The 19,507-nt window shown below is 42.4% G+C and overlaps 1 protein-coding gene across 10 annotated transcripts in view; it reads right to left on the bottom strand.

The window, feature by feature from the left end:
* Nucleotides 1–19,507, bottom strand: part of sox6 (SRY-box transcription factor 6) — a 152,265-nt gene that overhangs the window by 10,709 nt on the left and 122,049 nt on the right. For all 10 annotated transcript variants that reach the window (XM_074616692.1, XM_074616674.1, XM_074616702.1 and 7 more), the window contains 3 exons: nt 17,369–17,558; nt 17,049–17,236; nt 6,159–6,264 (listed from right to left, as the gene is read on the bottom strand). In XM_074616692.1, the coding sequence (XP_074472793.1) occupies nt 6,159–6,264; nt 17,049–17,236; nt 17,369–17,558 (484 nt within the window). The remainder of the gene's footprint in view (nt 1–6,158; nt 6,265–17,048; nt 17,237–17,368; nt 17,559–19,507) is intronic.

The following is a 19,507-nucleotide window of genomic DNA, read 5'->3' as shown; positions in this document are numbered from 1 at the left end:
ATCTTTGTCAGGATGCCTAATCTGCAAAACCCTTTGCTTAGTCTCACTTAATAATACATGGCCTACTTATATATTCATAGAAATATACATATACCTACATACATACAGGACGCACAGAAATACTAAATCAGAACGTGTAAGAGGTGTTTTGTGTCACTTTCATTGACACTTTTTCAAACTCTGCGCGTCCCATCTCCTGTTCTGTCTGTTTGCTTTTGCCTCCTCGTCTATAGGCCCTAAAGCCATCATGAATTCAGAAATAATACACTACCTTTGCTGCCACCGAACCCCACAGTACGTTAATTTCATTTAGCATGCACTCACTGTACAGGATGAATTGATTTCACTTTGTTTGGTTTTGACAACCATGTTTATTGTGCAATGAAATGTGGTGTGGCGGAGGGCTGACAGTATCCATCAACGCGGGGCAATCTGCTGACTGCCGGGGCCAGATGAAGGTATTCATTAGCTCAGGAGCGCAGCGCTCACTCAGACACGACAGCCAGTGTCTGCGCCCCGGGATCGCTTGCTGTAATTTACGACGCCTCCCGTGCCATTACTCTATCACTGACACTGATTCAGCAATTTATATACTGGTGTGCATGCATACGGGCAGAGGTGAGCTTCTTACGGGGAGGGGGACAAAACAAGCGCCTGCCATCAGCTAGTGCCACATCCATAGTTAGCCAGGAAACCAGCCACGTGACTTGGTTCATTGGAGGGAAACCAGATGAGGCATGGTTTTTCGCTCACATGATGGCACACAGGAAAGTGCCTGTCTGATGCTGCAGAAAGCCGTTGAAATGAACGACAGCAGTGTTACATCATCTTGGCCCGTACTGAGGCAGGTGGTGTGGTCCTGGATTTGTAACGAACAAAGTGATGAAGGTATCAAGTTGACGCAGACTTAAGGCTGCCTCTAGGAGTTTGACCTTTGACCTGAAATAATAAAGTCTTCACTGTAATCTGTCTGATTACAGTACAAACATTACAGTACAGAGTTGGGAGAGTGGCTTTCTATAATAATATAAAGACCACGCAGGGCTTCATGGGGAGATAAATCTGGCTGCTTATTCAGCCCTGGTAATATATATGACTTAATCAGAGGCCTCCTGCGCATTAGCAGCCAGTCTCAGCAAATCCCTAGAAGCTGCAACATGCAATTTACTGCAACATTGTTTCTGTCTTTTCATTGAAAATCATGACACCGGTCTGACATTTTGCAAATGAGCATTAACATTTTTTTTTTCCCCAGGAAGAGCAGGACATTTAGGAATCAGTTAGTTAGGTGTGTGATTGTGTAAATAAACACAGATGTTTAGCGGTGACAGGGGCAGCCCCCCTGGGTGGTAGCCAGGGAAGGGAGCGAAACAGAGGGAGTGCTGCTTAATAGAATTTATTGTGATTCATGAGGCCCGCAGCTCAAGTGTGACAGAGCGATATGAGAATCCTCTTTTAATTTGTCTCTCCTGGAAACACTGCAGATGAGCAGCATGAATTACAGTGAGAAAGAATGATTGTGTGCGTATGGGGGGGTGTGTATAATAAATTGAGAAGGAAGAGGACGAAGCAGAAAAATAGAGAGAGAATGTAGCGAGGCCCAAAACGCCGATCGCACCTGTGAGCTGCAGGCTCAGACTCGACCATGTACCGAGCCAGAGGGTAGCGCTGCCCCGGCCGTCCCCACTCCTCCTCCTCCCCCCCCTTTTCTCCTCCTTACTCATCTTTGTTCTGCGGGCAGACACATAATGTCACCCAGGAATCCGCTCAAGAGGATGAGCCTCAGTGAGCAGGCAACAATCACGCAAACCTGCCAAGCCCTCCCTGTTGGGATCAACTCTAACACCTCTGACTGAAGGCATTTACTACTGACAATAGAGCCTCTCCCTCGGAGCAGGATCAGGCGAGATTAATGTGTACGGACAGACAGGAGACAGCGTTCAGTGGCCCTGTTCTAGCATGAGCTCAAAGCACGCTAATTAAGCCATTACAAATTACAAGTGATATAAGCCCTATTATAACGTGTCAATCCTTTTTTTTTTTTCTTTTCCAGTTGGGATGAGTTTTCTGGAGTGTGTGTGTGTGTGTGTGTGTGTGTGTGTGTGTGTGTTTGTTAGTGTGTGAGCGTGCACACATGGGAACTTGGGAACAAACGGCCAACCTGTTTCAACATGTAGGCCATGGCTCTTTACTTTTGTCTACTCTATCCCCGCTCATATGCATTTAGCCTAAAAGTGGAGTCTAGTCTTTCACAACATCCCGGCTTTGCACACACAGAAAGAGATGCACACAGAAACACAGAAATGTGTCCTATTGGGGGTAAATTTGAACTTCAAAACAGAACGTTCTTATTGATTGTGTTGACCTATTCAGCTATTGTTGTTGTCACTTGATAAATCATTATGTCTGAGCCTCCTCATCTCAACTTTCTTCTAGGAAAACTCCTCAGCAATAAAAAGCCAGAGCTTGATTCCCACGGCCTCGCACAGTACAAGAAAAACAACAACAAAAACCTCTTCAAACAATCAACTCATATAAAACTCCACAACAGCTCGGAGCTAGCGATGTAAAGAAACCCATCAGTGTAACAACAATGCAACACTACTGTTCTTCTCATCCTATTCCACGAGGACATTGTTAGAGACACTGTTTGGCTACAGCCCCATCTCTTCTCACTCTACGGTTGATATTATCACACTGGGCGTTTAGATTAATTCTGTTTCCTGCCTCCACACATCTCTCAACAACCTCTTTGTTCTCAGCGGACTCTCAGTGATGGGGGCGGTTTAGACAAACACAAACCCTCAGCTACACAGCAACTCCATACTGCTATATGCGGATGAACAAAGGGCCCGGCATGGCTGAGGCCTTTTGTGGTATTTGGTTTTCTCCAGAGCTTAAAAAGACCTAATGAATTTGCGGTGGGTTCATGCGTGTGGCTCGTGGCGTTGTAAAATGAAGGAAATCCTATCTATTTCCATTCCTTTCCCACTTTTTTCCAAGTCGTTAGGACTTTGGTTGCTGCATGCTTCGCAAATATTAGCTCAAGCAACCTAAAGCTTTCTGTGAACTGCTGTGATGACAGAAGGCCGCTGTACGCTGGTTCTACTCAATGTGGTTGCTCTGTTCTGGAGAGAGAGCTGCTACACACCAAGGGGCTTTCACACCCTATGTAAGGGCTGGGAGGTACACCCAGTAATTTTCCTTTTCAGTTAAGTATACAGTATGCAGTGTGTTGTGAACTACTGAGAAAAAGGGTGAGATTTCAAGTGAAACTTCCTCCTTCTGTACCAGAATGAATTACGTTTATGAATTCATGGAGTATTCAGTAAGCATTTATTTGATAATTGGCAAAATAGACCCAGATGTCTACATTAAAATGGGGCGATTAAAAGTAAACATTTTGACACGTCTTGGTGGCATATAACCATTGTTTCAGAAGAATAAAAATGACAATATTTTTTAGAGCTGTCAATCAATTAAAATATTTAATTGTGATTAATCGCATGATTGTCCATAATTATTCGCGATTAATCGCAATTTGATCACAAGTTTTGTATCTGTTCAAAATGAACCTTAAAGGTAGATTTGTCAGATATTTAATACTCTTATCAACATGGGAGTGGGCAAATATGCTTGCTTTATGCAAATGTATGTATATATCTATTTTTAGAAATCAATTAACAACACAAAACAATGACAGATATTGTCCAGAAACTCTCAAGCCCATAAAAAATATGCTCAAATCATAACATGGCAAACTCAAGCCCAACAGGCAACAACAGCTGTCAGTGTGCTGACTTGACTATGACTTGCCTCAAACTGCATGTGATTATCATAAAGTGGGCATGTCTGTAAAGGGGAGACTCGTGGGTACCCATAAAACCCATTTTCCTTCACATATCTTGAGGTCAGAGGTCAAGAGACCCCTTTGAAAATGGCCATGTCAGTTTTTCCTTGCCAAAATTTAGGGTTGGAGTATGACCTGGTTGGTACCAATGGATTCCTTAGGTCTTTTATTCTCATATGATGCCAGTATCTTCACTGTAGCTTCAGAACTGAGCCCACTACAACCTAAAAATCACAAGTTGCGTGAATGCATTACAGAAATTAGTGGAGTTAAAACAAATTTGCGTTAATGCGTTATTAATGCGTTAACTTTGACAGCCCTAATATTTTTATGTGCGGCAGACGCTTACTACATAATATAATAAATATAGTCTTTTAAATTCTATTTAAACCGGTTTTAACCCCAACATCTGCGTGACCTTTGACATGCAAATCAACAAATGAGAGCTTTCTAGGTTATTAAACAGAGCACAAATAAGCTGCAATTAGATGGATTCTATATGTTTGTATATATCAAGGTATACCAGGGAGCCAAGCCGCGACTGGTGCAGGGAGCAGAAAATCCTCACAACAAGGATTTCAAAAGTAAACATGTTCTCAGAAGAGTAAACACTTTGTGGTTCACATCATAAAACCCTGCTTCACATCAGTCATCCATATGTGTTTTCCTGTTGGTGAAGCTGAAGGAGACAGACAGATATATTTGTGGTGGAAGAGAAGAAATGCTAACTGTGTGTTTTGAGTTATGTGTGCTGCCCTGGCTCCCAGCCATTTCCCCCTGGGAAGAGGACCTCTCCTCTCCTCTAACCTCTGCCTGCTCCTAATCCATAGCCCACTGGGAACACTGATGTGAGGCGTCTGGCGCGAGCCTTTCCCTCGGCCCTGCGCGGGACTTAAAAGGACACAACTGCCCTGGTGTGCGCTCTGTTTCAGTCCCGGCTCCACAGTAGCCACAGAGAGAAGGTTCCCACTGGGAGAACGAGCACTGGAAGCACATCTGTCCGAGGAGGCAGACGGGTGGGATGGGATCTGCTGCTGTGGCTCACATGGGAAACATGTCAATGAATCCACTAAATGCACCTCTAGCTCTCATCTTCACGATTGGGTGTGATGTGAAACTAAGAGTCTGTAAACAAACATTTTTATGGGGAGTAAAAATATGTATTTTGTAAAGGTCTATGTGAACCAATTATGCAGGCTTTCTAAAACTGATGGGAAATGTGTCTAAGATGCTATTTACAGATGCCGATGGGTTACATTGTCCTGAGAAATATCTATCCTTCTGCCCTGAGACATCAAAGATGAGTCAGAACCATTTTCCTCTTTGCTCTGGCTCTGAAGTGCCATGGAAACTGCCACAAATATTTATGTCGGACAAACACTGGTGCACTGAGGTTACTCCTTGCCCCCGTGTAGGAGCCAGCGCCACAAAGGGAGATGACGCTTTGTCACACTGGTGTAACCCAAATTTACACCCCTGTGCCCGGGACCTCAAACAAGCACAACAGCAACAGGAGCCGAGCTTGGAAAAAAGCCAGCTTTGTCCTCAGGCACCCTCGTCCTCCGCTCACCTACCTGTGAAAACCTCGGAGCCACGGCTCATTTCAAACGGCGTTCACTCCCCAACCCCCACATCTGCCTCACACATACGCACATGTTTCTGCACACACCCATACACTCTACCATCTAAAGCTGGGACACATGGAGTAGCAGGCTTTATCAGCCATCATTGCTTTCAAAGTTTAGTCTATAGAGAATCCACTTAACATTATTCAGCAGTGGCGATTTTAGACTCTTTTTAGGGGTGCTCAAGCACACATACATTTCATCTCAGTAGCCCTAAAAAATAATCGTCAAACCCTCTGAGGATGGCCAGCGATCGCAGCCGACATTACTGTCTTTAAGAGGCTGTAGCGGGCTCAGTCTTAAAGCAAGAGTGAAGATTGGTATCTTATAAAAACTAGAACACCTAAGGAATCCATTGGTATCATGTCATGTTAGCTTGTCAAGAAGGAGGCTAAATAATGCTCCAAAGTTAGGCTAAATTGGAATTGGGTATGACTGGAAAGCTGAGACTCTTGTGGATCCAATGAATTGAATTGTCACATGGTGCCTCAATTTTGTGTTTTCCTTTACATAAAAAATACATTTTCACTGGCGGTATCATGTGACTATCATGTGACCAGAGCGCTTACCTTTTAGTATGGATTATGAGGAAACATAAGATCATCTGACGTACAAGCCGTCAATTACAATTATGTGCGATATAAAAAAAAAAAAATAAGAGAAAAACCAAAATGTAGTCTTACCATCAAGATCCTCTGGCCTGGTGAGGTCAATAACTCTGTGGCCGATCTTTCCTTCCTCGCCCAGCTTGCCGAGGTGGTGCCCCATGCTCTCAAAATGCGCCCTCTCCTATGGGGGAAACACAAACAGTCAGGTACACGAACAAGCACATATACACGTTTGTACAGTGATAGAATTGTAAAAATAACCCCATCAGGAATCTGAAAATTTGAAAAGAAAAAAAAGTGTCTTTGGTAAATGGAGGTTCTTTTGAAGAGCTGCTCTTTTGACATGAGCGAGATGTAGCTTTTTCCTCTCTCATCTCTCTATTCAGCAGCTGCTATAATGGATGACAGGAGGCAGAGAGACAGTGAGGGCCAGGGGTGCTGTAAATAGATTTACAGAAGGATACTTTGTGATCCGAGGCACACAATGGGGCCGTGGCCCTCTTTGCAGTGCTCAGATTTTCCTCTGTAATCTTCTCCTTACATCCTCCTTTCCAGTCTACAGTGCCCAGAGCTCAGCGCCCATCATTTATTCAGAGTTCATGCTTTAGAGAACACACCGTGTTTTCTCGTTTGTCATGTCGCTTTGTGCTCAGATTAAACTTGGCATCATGTTGTACTTGACGCACAATGAAACCCTGTCATTCAGCGCTCCGTGACAATATTAAATGTCATGTCCGTGTGCATTTACAGAATAAAATAACAGCTTTCGGGGGGCCTCTGAATAGTTGCTGCACATTACACTTAATGTATTATGCAAGGGGAGAGTGCCGACTGCTGCTGGCTCCATTGTTGAATGACCTACTTCCTCAGTGAATACACAGGGCATTAGCAAAGGGCTGTCTTCCTCTCTAAAGACTCAACTAGGAGATGGACACTTTGACTCTGCATGATACAAATAATCTCTGCCCCCCCTAGGTTTCGCCTGGATGACACTAAAAGCAGGCATGTTGCCACCATTCAGAAAAAAGAGCATTTGTTTTACTCCCAGGGTGAGCGTTCAATCTCTGCCAAAGATGTACTGTCTGCTCTGACCTCTGCCTCTTTCTTTTCTAAACATGCCTATCAGATACACAGGTAGAGTACCCACACAATACTAACAGCTCCCCTGCCACACACTCCGACACCAACACACGCATCAATCTTTTAGCTCCTTCTTTGTAATGCATTGCACCATCTTGTTGTTTTTTCACTTTTCTCCCAGAGGGGAGTTTGTTTCCCCCCCCACTGACAGGAGAAGGTGCTAAACAATTAAGCAGATCTATCTATTGTGAGTGAAAATATTTATTTTTACGGCTGCGTTTTATTCATTTTGTTGTCTTTTCCTGACAAATGAAATCATGTCATCAGTAATTACAGCACATTTTAAAAAGAATATTAAGAAATCTGTCATTTTTTCCCCCCCTTTTGTATAACCTTTTTTTTCTTGAGGGTTAAAAAAAAGATGACAAGATGAAGGATGAAGATCCATTTGAGGCCTTTCACAGTATTTTGATTTTCCTCATGCTTTTATTTATTCAAGAACTATTCCTCAAAAGAAAGGACTGCGAGGGAGACAGAAAGAGCTCTGCAATTTACCCTCATACTTGAAGGAGCAGTCATTATTTATGGCCAGCTGAGTGATTCTGATATACAATTAACCACTACCTGCTTATGGCCTGTGATTAGAGCCTGTCTGTCTGACGGCCCTTTGCTTACTTAAGTGTTTTCTAATTATGACATATGTGGCGGTCCCTGCTGGGCAAGAGGACGCTTTGTAAAGAGAGGATGGAGTGTGGTGGTGGTGCCTCTCTCTCGGTGTCACGTTCTGCGCAAAGCAACACATGCACGGAGCTGTATTCATCACCCAGCCACATTATTGCTCTTAATGAAAGAAGCTAGCAGCCCGATGACAAAGTGACTGATGTGCGATTAGCTGGATGGGCGACGGCGCTGCTTCAGATGCTGCTTGGACAGTCCACTAGGAAGACACAGCGTTCACGGGTACTGTATATCTGTAATAAAGTAGTCATCTCGTCCCTCTTCTGCGCTCCGTCGGTCCCTCCTGATCAATCAAGTCCTTTTATAAACTCATGATCATTAAGCATCATGTTGGGCTGAGAAGGAGAGAGAACGGGGCCCATCCATCAATGAATTTCATTAATAACTAGCTCAGTGTTGAACTTCTTTCTCCACCGCACAAAGTCATATGATTAGAGAACACCAGCGCGTTAGACAGCTGGGAACACGACTGAATGAGGCTCTTGTTGGAGGACTCTTTGAGGTAGCTTTGACATAAAAAGGATCATTTGTTGTTATATAGAAAACATGTACATATACTTCATATGAGCCAGCACTTCACATACTAGATATAAAGTATTCCTCCCTCCCTTGTGTTAGCTATGCTAATTAATATCAGAATATCTGTGCAATATGGTTCCACAAATTTTCATAAAATTTTATATACTGAGCTTAATATACTTATTGGTTATAAGTTTGGTAATTTATATCTGCGAATTAGAATTATGTTTGAAATTAGGGCCATAAATTATCTGCACAGCATCGGGGTTTTGTTTTAAGGCCTGAAAATATTCAGTGAACTAATGCTTCTTTACTGCCCACGCATCAAGTGCTGTGATAAATTAATGGCACTTTTATTATTTTATAGTGTCATTAAATTTTTACTGATCACTCTGACACAGAGAAGTAGCAAAGGACATGCAGTATCTGAGGGAGCTGGCCAGGAGAGGAGAGAGAGTATGTGGCTGATATAAAAAGGTGTACAGTACAAGGAAACGATAAAAGACTTTGAACGCAAAAAATACAGAAAAATCATGCTGCTGTGAAAGATAAAGAGAGAGAGAGGAAACAAAAGATGTAGCAGTACACATTATTCCCCTCCCATTCTGACCACGACCGCTGGCAAGCAAGCGGCCCCTCCCTCAAATGACTTCAGCATGCAGCTCTCCACCCCACAACTAAAATTATAGCGATGCACTCTGAGCTCTAGTGGAAAACTGCCACCCACAATAATCTCATCTGCCCTGCCTACACAGTCTTTGTCTTCAAAGTTTGGTAACAGTTGCATATTGTTCAGTCGCACATGGCTGCCCAGTGATGTCATGAGCCAGTCCAGTGAAGTTGTGAGTCACGGAGGAAGAGAGAGGAGTAGAAAGAGGAAAGATAGCAGAAGTCCGTGCAACTTCTTGGGCGAGGGAACCCAAAAGAGCCCTTGTCAGTGCTGTAAAGAGAGCTCTAATCTGGCCGGCCGCAGAACATGTGCCGGAGGCCTGCTGCTCTGCCCACAGGGTGTATTCTGGGCAGAGGCGGGTGGCGGGCGGCCCTGTGCATTGTGCCTCCTCCTGCCCTATATTTAGGCAACACATTGCCAATCCTGACACTCCTTCACTCTCTCCTTTGTAAATAGCTCCGGGCTAAAGGTAAAACCTTTACGCTCTGGGATTGTTCAAATAGAGATGAAAGACAAATACACCGAAGAGTAAGGTAGACTCTGGTGCACATCAGTGGACAGTTTTTTTGGAGTCTGCTCAGCTTATTGGGTTGGGTTATAGACTGTATATAAGAAGTGGACGTAGTCACTGTGACGTCACCCCATAATGGTTTGTGGACTGCCGTTTTGAAGTATTTTGGCATTTTGTCCGTCAGCATGTTGGTTTTTAGCCGTCGCCGTCTTGTTTTTTTGCAACCAGAGGAGACACGAACGCTGAATAAGACATTTTTAGGCGACCAAAATGTTACAATAAAGTAAAATAAATAAAAACAATAAAGTTGTGAGACAAAAACACGGACAACTCCCAGACTTGAAAACGCCGTGGTAGCGACCTGTCAATCACTGAATGATTTTAAAGTTTTCATTTAACGTCACAAGAAATGAATGCACTACTTACCACATCACAACAGATACAATCTACATTTTGTGATAGTGAAAAACTTGACTATGGTATTACTTTTTCATAGTTGAAGAAGATTAATTATACGCACATCGTGTAGGTACGAGGCTATCAGAACAGCATCAGTAACGACAAAGGTAAGGTAATCGTGGCATGGAGTAGTGTAGTGTGCAGGCGTTACCTTTTTCATTACTTTTTCTTTGTCCCATATGTTAATACTTTAATGAAAATAGATAAACCAGTCCTTGTTGCATGTTGGCTAGGTCCAAAACATGCTTTAGTTCATGTTCTATTTCAATTCATCATTAAATACACAATTATTTGATATCGTAGTAACCAATTATGCTTTTTTTCTTTTTTACAATTGGTGTGATTTTGAGAAGAAAATGATCTGACTCCACGTTGAAAGACGGAATAAGTAAACTAGACGATATAAGCACAGATTGAGTTGGCATGTTTGCTCGCCAAAACACTTTGACATCAGAATGATTATTTAAAGAGAAAACTGCTTCATTTCTTTCAAGCAGCTGGCAGCCATGACACATTTTACTTGCCAACTTAAAGTCATATAATAGCGAGGTTATTTTTTGGCTGTGTATGTATGTACTGTGTATACAGTAAATGACATGTTTAGCCCTTTCTGTGACATCTGACCACAGTAACTCCTTCACTTTCCAACATCTCTAGTCTAAACTATTGGTAAAATTTCATCCGCGTTTCCTTCACGGTGGAAAGTTTGTGATTACATGTGTTTAAAATTTTCATCATTGGAACCTTTAACAGCTGCAGGACCCCTAAACAGCCACTTATGTGTGATAATGTGCTGAACTGGCTCTGGTTATATCACACACCTGGTATGTGGCAAGTTGAAGGCAACGGCTCTCTGACCACAATACAGGGCTTTGTGTATCAAGTGTCAGTCATCACTGTGGTCTGTGGCCCTCAGAGTCTTCTCTCTGAACGTCTCACACTAAAGCCCTCAACAATCTGTCCCAGCCCCGATGGAGACAAAGGCTGCACTTTAACATGGCTGCAGCTCCTCACAGCTCAGCGCCTCATCTGTTTTGTATTTTTATTGTAACCAGTTGCAATGTTATTTATAAGTCTGCAGCTTTCCAGTAGTTTTTGCTAGTTTTGAACCATTTAAATGTTAAGTACATCCAGCCATGCGGTAAACCCACAATTCCTTTCATGCAGACTGTTGCTCTCTCTTTACCCGGAGCTCTCCCTTTGCTAAGGCTAATGCAGGCAGCAGCAAAATCAACAGTAGCAGCCACAAAAGGCTGGCATCTGCTCTATAGTAGTCGTCCTCAACATCACACAGAGCAGAGATGGCCAGCTATTCCAGTCCCATTTGTACTGCCAGGCCATCACCTCATTTGTTTAAAACAGAGGGAGGAACGACCTTTAATTAAATTAAGGAGCTTAAACTATGTTAAAAAAAACATAGTGAGGTAACTCTACTCTGGGCTTTCTGCCAATTTAATGTTTATTGTTTGTTTTTAATAAAAGGATATGCTATCAGTATTCAAGATGAGTTGTTTTTTGTTGGAGGGAAACAAGTCAAACCCACAAAATGTGACCTTTCAGTGCCAATTTGAAATGTGCATTTAGTCTAAACAATTGGATTTCTTCTATGTGTAGTTGTGTCTACTTTTTGTGATCATCTTTAATACATTATACACACTTTGTTGAATGCAAAATACCACAATTTGATGTCGTATTCAATTAGATCACATAGTGTGTAATATATAACCCTCTCAGCGCTGTAACACATTTCTGACAGTTTTCCGTTCTTAAGTTCTTCTCCACACTGCTGAGATCATTTGTGTTGACATCATGTACTTTAACGGGTTTCCAATCCTCAATGATCCAGAACCGTTCGCTGGGTCCTCTAGGGAATGTTAAGTTGGGCTGAAATCTCCTGCCTTATCAAACCCTCCAGGTTGCAAACAGCAGGACATTAGAAAGCGAAGCATTACCAAAACCCCTTTCACATATGGACAAAAACCTCAAGACTTGTTGGACACTGCAGCCATTATGTTCCTACTGCAACAATACCATAGACTATAAATGGTCCTTTGTGGCCTATTCTTTCCCTCGTCCTTTGTTGTATGTGCCTCGTGGTGAGTGCGGTATCACAGGTCTTAGCCACCGGGGCCAGCAGCATTTCTGAGCAACTGCAGCAGGCCAGAAATTCACCATGTAAAATGACAACTGTAGGAAATAATGGAGCCACCACCGCCAAATGACCCTACCAAGATGCAGTCTTGATGTCTTTCTGGGGAAGAGGCGAGACAGAGCTAAAGACCTGACCTGGGATAGGAGCCCGCAGACACACACACACATGCGCACACGCACATGCACAGGCACATATTATCCAGAGTCGTACATTATTTTTATTCTTTTGGCAAACATGAACAATTGGACAAAGCATTAATGTAAGCAATCTTCACAATAGCACTTGCTGGCTACAGCCAGTGTCTGGGAGCTGAGCATAATCTAATTTGGATGGGCAAACCCTTGTATGCCAAGGATTTACATTGCAGCCAAAACGCCTTGGTTTGCAATTTCCAAGACAGCAGTCGAAAAGGAGCAGAAAATTGCTTCCAGGGCTGCAGACCAGACAAGATTATATTCAAAGTCTTTGTGAGGGCTTTGCCTGAATAGAGCCCTGGCATCACATATACACACACACACACACACACATGCACACACACACAGAGGAGGGACCAGTATAACCACTATAACCAATAGGTTAGGAGTCTGGATTTTGTGGAGCACCAGTGTAAGCTCCATTTGAATATTTACAGGCTGAGCTTTGGGACATGGGAAATGGACAATTGTAGTCATCAATACTGAGGAGAGGACGTGCTGCGGGGCAGAAAAGGGCAGTTCAATAGGTTAATACACTGGCCTTTCACCTTTTGATTCCAGTTAGGGACCTGTCAGCAGAGGAATATATTTTATCTCACACAACCTCTAGGGCATCAACGTCTTTCGGAACTAAAGTAGAAGAAATTGATGCATCAGTGTAGAAATCTGTCATACCTGACTCTACAGGGTTTAACAACAAGGATTGCCCGATGGCCCGGGGCCAACAAACTACTGCAGATTTGGGTCAGTCAGTGGTCCGGAATGCAATAAGACTTTTATCTCTTCTTCTCTGCATGGCCGATGGTGTGCTTTTCTAACCATTTAGACACCACCTCAGTCAGGGACTTGTTAAAATGTGTGTACAAGACAGACAGATGGGGAAGGCTAGGAATTTGAAATATAAAGTGAAAATACTTCTTCTTCTTTTGTCACAGAGGAAACAGTTTGCAGAGGCTGAACATTTAATTAACACATTTCTGAGTAAGAGGAATTAAGGTGCTCGTTTACAGGTAATTTTCAGTTTACGGACACTTGTCTGTAAACTGAAAATCTGCAACAAGGTCTAGCAGCAGCTATTATACGTTCTGGCAAAGCCGCTAATTGGCTACATGTGACCAGTTCTGTACTGACAAGATAGATGAAGTATTGGAATTGTGAGTTATTTGAATGTTATGGCCGGTTACATCTACAGTAAAACGTATTAGTTAGATATGAGAGATGATATGCTGCCTGCAACACATCCTCATTTTTCATTTCATTCATTTAACCTTTTGTGCATTTTCCTACGAATGTTCCGCCACAGTCTCTTCAAAATAAAACTACCTAGTTAGATTTATGAAAAAATTGACTTGGTTAGGTTTAGGCAACAAAACTACTTAGTTATGTTTAGGAAAAGATCACGATTTGGGTTAAAATAACATTGGAAGTGGCGTAACTTAAGTACGGAAGTTACGTGACAAATAAATCAACGTTGACGTTTGACGCTGACTGACGGTGTTTTTTGACCCACCCATCCACCCCAACCTCCTCCCTATGTGGCGCTTGTCCCTCTTTATATTTCCAGGTTCACAATTACGTGGATTACATACAAATTGATTTTGTGGGATATATACGAATTACATCGCATTACTTTTCATATGTGTAGCTACAAATGGTTTATGAGAACACGGTGAGGATAACAAGGGCAAAGGCACATTTTTCTAATTATTTTGTTAATTTGCAAAACTATGCTTATGGATTCAGAACGCTTAATTTTTGTTTCAATTTTTTTCTGAAAATGATTTTTTTCATCTGCTGAGCCAATGAATATTTATCAGCAGAAAATACTATGTTGATGACAAGATGGATAACATGGTTGAATCTCTGTGTTCACCATCTGAGTGAATACATAGAGATACCATTCCATATGCTTGATATTTATTCACCCGTGACCCTGAAAAACAGCATGTACAGTTATAGCTACAGTGCATAATAGAGGGAAACAATTCAAATGGTTACAAATGGATTGAGAGGTACTGTATTTGACCTGTAGGCACATTCGAGGTAAAAGCTTCCACTGGGTGAGGAGGAGTTGGTAAATAATGGAACAAAGTAATTGCCCTCCGCAGACAATAATACCTTTAGATAAATATTTCAAAAAGGTAAATTGCAGAAGGGTTGTAAAAGGTTTTATTGTACTGATGGGATATAGTACAAACAGAAATAAAAAGACTAGAAAGAAAATCCGCTGTTGTAATGCATGAATATTTTACATGTCCTCAGGTTAAAGGCTTGTATACTGTAGAACAGAGAGTCTGATCTACACCATGTTCTCCTAGGTCAATGGCCAGGGAGAGAGAGAGAGAGAGTCATAGTGATAAAGGTCAGGGAGGAATGCATTGTACTGTTCAGACACACTTTTTATGAAAAGATGAATTGATCCATCTGTAAGCAGCACTTAGACCCACTCCTCTGCCCGGTCATTACAGTGGGATAAATCAATATTTAATATCCCCTCTAACAGCCACGCTGGATGATCTTAACCTCTCCTTAATCCCATTTATGTTACCTTTCCAGATTCTTCTTCATGTAAGCTCTCTCTATGATAAACTTCCAAACAAGACACTGGGAGGGGACGAGGGGGAGCTATTAAAAACCGCGCCATATTTATGTCAGGTGAGGCGCTTTCTTGAAATATTAATATTCTGAAACTGACCAAAGTGAAAGCTTTTATCAGGGGCATTCAAACCTTCCTATATCGCAGGCTTGTATCAGCAAAAGACTCGCTCTCCCTCTCTCTCATTTCGCCGCTGAATTACAGCTCACTGTTCTTTATTGCAGCCGAAGGATGAAGATGATGGGGCAATTCTTTTAGCTGACTTGATAAAGCGTGCCTCTCATTTCACACCGTCCTAATAGGGCCAGTGTCACTGAAACTAAGAGGTGACGATATCTCACTATGATTTGCGCGAGCCGTAGAGTCAAGCGTGAGCTCGGTTAAGGTGTCATTCAACAAGACAATAAATGATGCTGTAATGAAAACAGAGACGTGTGTGTGAGCCTAAATGACTACAAATGCAACTATCACATTTTCCACCTGAACTAGCTCTATTATTGGACGTTTAGATTTTTGTGTTTTGAATACTATAATCCCATTAATGTTCTCATTTCTTAAATAGCATTTCAATGTATGGCCTTTTATCACTACTTCACATTCACTTACCCTACACAACACACACACACACTCTCTCGCTTTCTGTTTCTGTCTCGCTTTCCTTAAAAACACACTCTCTCTCCGCAGGTGGCAAACACAGACAAAAGGTAGATTACAGGTGAGGAGTGACTGACTATTTCAAGCAGAAGATCCCTTTAGAAAAAACAAGAAGCATTCTCCTCCTCTGAGATGATTGCTTTGACATACGTTGAACAGACAAGTCCAAGATTCAGAGGAAACAAAACTAAATCCTACACAAAAGACTAAGCAAAAAAAAACGTTAAGCTCTACCTGCTGAGGACAATGTAGCTGTAGGTGTGTGCCGCCTGTTGAAAAATAGCTCTTTACAGGCATTGTTCAGTTACTGCTTTCATGTCGTGGCAGATTCGGCTGCTTGGTTGACCACAGGTTCACCTTATTTGGGAGGTAGGGAGGTAGCTGTACCAGCTCCTGTGTGCTTGTGCTGAAAGCCTCACATACCATGTTGTAACTAAACAAAGAAAGCCATAAACAGCCTGTTTCAATTTAGTGAGAAATTGTGACATTTATGACAGCTTGTCAGCACAAAAATGAGATAATTGATAATTGTAAAGATCAGTTTTTGTTTGGGTTTAGTAAGGGCTAAGTGCAGGAGAGGCTCCGTCTCTGTCCTCTCTCTGTGGGCTGCACCAATTTATTTGCCTCACTTCAGTAAGAGCATAGTTGATTGCCACCTGCGTAGACAGTGATCTCTTCCAAACACCAAATTAGAGGGAAATCAAAATAGATATTCATTGACTTTTTTACATATACATTGACCTAGTTGAGGCTGTTGGTTGAAAGTGTCAGGTGCTGAAATATTAATGAGCATCGCTCCCAGTTCCTGCCTGCTCCTCACAGCCAACTGGCAACATGGCATCAAGCTGAAGAGAGGAGGACAGCTTTTTTCTCTCCTTGATTGACTCATCGATTGAAGATATTTTTAAAGGGGAATCCCTGGGAGTGTGTGCTCCTGGTACAAAGCAGCCCCATCCTGTGTCAGGGGACGGAGAGGGCTGCAAGTCTGCTTTAATTGGGCATAGACTTCAGAGTCTTCTTTAACCCACACCGGGCACCGCCATGGCCTGTCATGGCCCTCACACCAACATCAACAACGCCGAGCCCTCTAAACACGCACACACAAACATATTCGTACTAATTTGAGTAAACACACATGTACACACTGAACTATGCCAGCTCTTATCAATACGACCACCCTGGACACAGATTAAATAAAAAATGTTAGCCTTAAGAATTACCGCTATATCAAAATCACCATGTTCCACTTTCTTTAATAGTTTCTTTCCTCCACTACTTGCAGGGAGAACTCTTTGTGGTCAACTGTTTTTTGCTCTACGGAAAAAGCTTGCAATGGAGAAGACCTGAATCAGGGATAAAAACGGAGACAGACTATATGATAGTAAGTCTAACCTTGTCAACTCTGCAGTTGTTGAGGCCCACTGAGCTGAGGGCGGACAGCTTTGCCTCCATGCCCTGCTGGTGATGTTGCAGCTGTTCCCTCTGGATCTGCTCCCTCATTTTCCGAGCCTCCTGGATAGCCTTCATCACTGTGTCCTGGTCCCCGAACAACGCGGTAGAGTTTAGGCTGGACAGAATATCTACACACACACACACACACACATACATAGCAGAGTTAGTTTGTAGAGCACACACTGCCAATAAAGACAAACAACATCCTGACAGTGGCATGTACGTATATGAAGTACCAAAACCTTGCAATGAGGTCTTACCCAGAGACGAGCCCCGGCCCAGGCCCAGGCCCAGCCCTCCGAGTGGGCTGGGGATGCCGCCCTTGCCGAGGAGACTGTTGGGGCTGCTTTTACTGCCGAGGAACAGGTTATGTGTCGGGGACGTGGGAGATTTCACCATGTCCGTCGTCTTTGGCCGAGCAGACAGGTTGAGCGGCTGCGATCCCTCCTCCTACGGCAGCAGAGATAGGAGCATGAGAGAAGACAGATGTGAGTTGGTGGTTGGTGCCCCCCTCCCCTCCATTTTTAGAGGGGCTCAGGATTCTCAGACAGCACAGCTCTCCTCTGTTCCTGGTTAATTATAGGATCCCTATCTTGACCCGCACCTCCTCCCTGGTTCTTCCCTCTCTTTTTCCTTTCCTCTCCTCTTCTCATCCATCCTTCCTTAGGAGCTGTGCCACTGCGATCTTCTTCACAGTTGCCCAGCGCCTTTGTTCACACTAATTAAAGCAGATTCTGTCTCCTTGTACGTCTTCATCTGTTCTCCCTCTCCTCCTCCCTGCTCTCTGTGTCTGCACTCTGGTTCGAAGAATAAATAATGACCAGATAACGGCGGTGCCAGTGATCAAAGACAGCTGTTCCATTCATCAGATGTCGACTTGCATTATCTACTTCATTAACTTGTTTTCTAATTTCACTCCTCATTTGTGCATACTTGGTTTTATCATATGCTTTGATATGCCTATTCCTAAAAAATATGATGTGATTTGGAATAAAAAAACTTAATAGTGTAGTTCTGAGGTCAGAAGAGGATGCATGTGTTTGGTGCTGTATTTGCTGGGCTGGTTGCAGCCTTTTAGACCAGTTACTGATCACCCTCAGCAGCTTGTCAACTGGGACCAAACATGTTTTATGTGCGTATCTGCAGATCAACAATGGGAAGCATAGGAAATACCTTTCAGAGCCTGCTCCTTTGCTTAAAATGGTTTAAAAACTGAGCTCTTAAGAGGATAAACACACTCAAAACAAAAGTAACCGATATAACTTATTAGCAACAATCTGTGCAAAGCTGGTAGTAGTTGTGTTAAACTCATGTTGAAAAGAGCAAAAGAAAATAGACTTGATTTTTTGCAAATATTGAAATATTAGGGATGCACCGATACAGAATCCAGATATCATACAGTATTTAAATAAATTTAAATATAAATCTGAATTAAATAATTAGATATTTGATCACCTAAATATAACAAAATTCCCACACCAAAATCAATATGCACACAGTGGATTTGCTTAAAAACAATAAATGCTGAATGATTCTGAATAGAAACAACTCAAACACCCAGAAGAGAAATGTCACTTTGCGCAGTATAAATCGCCCTGTGTATACAGCAGTCTCTTAAATCAGATTAGGGCTCACGCTGTCGTTAACAGTCTTTTTCAAAGCCCAAATGTCTCCTTGTCCAAACATATGGCTCAAGCATAGACTGCCCCAAGGCCTTGTTATTGCTGTGCCAATAACAGTTTGTCATGCAGTGGAGCTGAAAGCAGACAAACAAAACTAAAGGCGATCGGATTCCATTGGACTGTGTTTGCTTTCCATTTATGTATAATTCATTTTATTCAATTTTGTGATAATATTTGTAATATTTTGACTAGAATCAGTGTTGTGTTAATATTGGCCTAACTGGCATCCATCTAATCTGATAAATAGAGGGTTGTATTCATGTGATGAAATGACAGTGTTGAGTCAGTTTAATGGTACTCTTTCAGTGGAAATCCCAGGAGGCAGGAGACCTGAAGGATTGTGTGTGAAGAGAAAGCCAGAGTGCCTTTCTACCACGACATGATTTATGGTCCTTCTCCATTGTGATATTATTACACTAAACTACTCCAAATGGGCGTATGTTTCTGATTATGGCCTTATAGTGAGTGGGGATGATGTTCATGGCCTTTCCTCTGAGTGGAGGCCTAGTGGAGCCGTGCCATACAGCAGCAGCAAACACACATCCTGCATTTGGTTTGTTTACAAGGCAAACAAAGTCGTCAATTCTGCTTTTTGCTTCAGTTTTGTCAGCATTTGTGTGGGCACCGTTGTAATGGTTTTATTCCTTTTCAGTTAAGAAGAAAAAAACTTTTCATTGTGAAAAAAAAAAAAAAAAAAAAAATTAGAAACCATGTGTT

Source organism: Sebastes fasciatus, chromosome 2 (genome assembly GCF_043250625.1).
Source record: "Sebastes fasciatus isolate fSebFas1 chromosome 2, fSebFas1.pri, whole genome shotgun sequence".
Taxonomy (NCBI): Eukaryota; Metazoa; Chordata; class Actinopteri; order Perciformes; family Sebastidae; genus Sebastes; species Sebastes fasciatus.
Note: the sequence above shows the minus strand (reverse complement) of the source record. Positions and strands in the feature narration are given on the sequence as shown.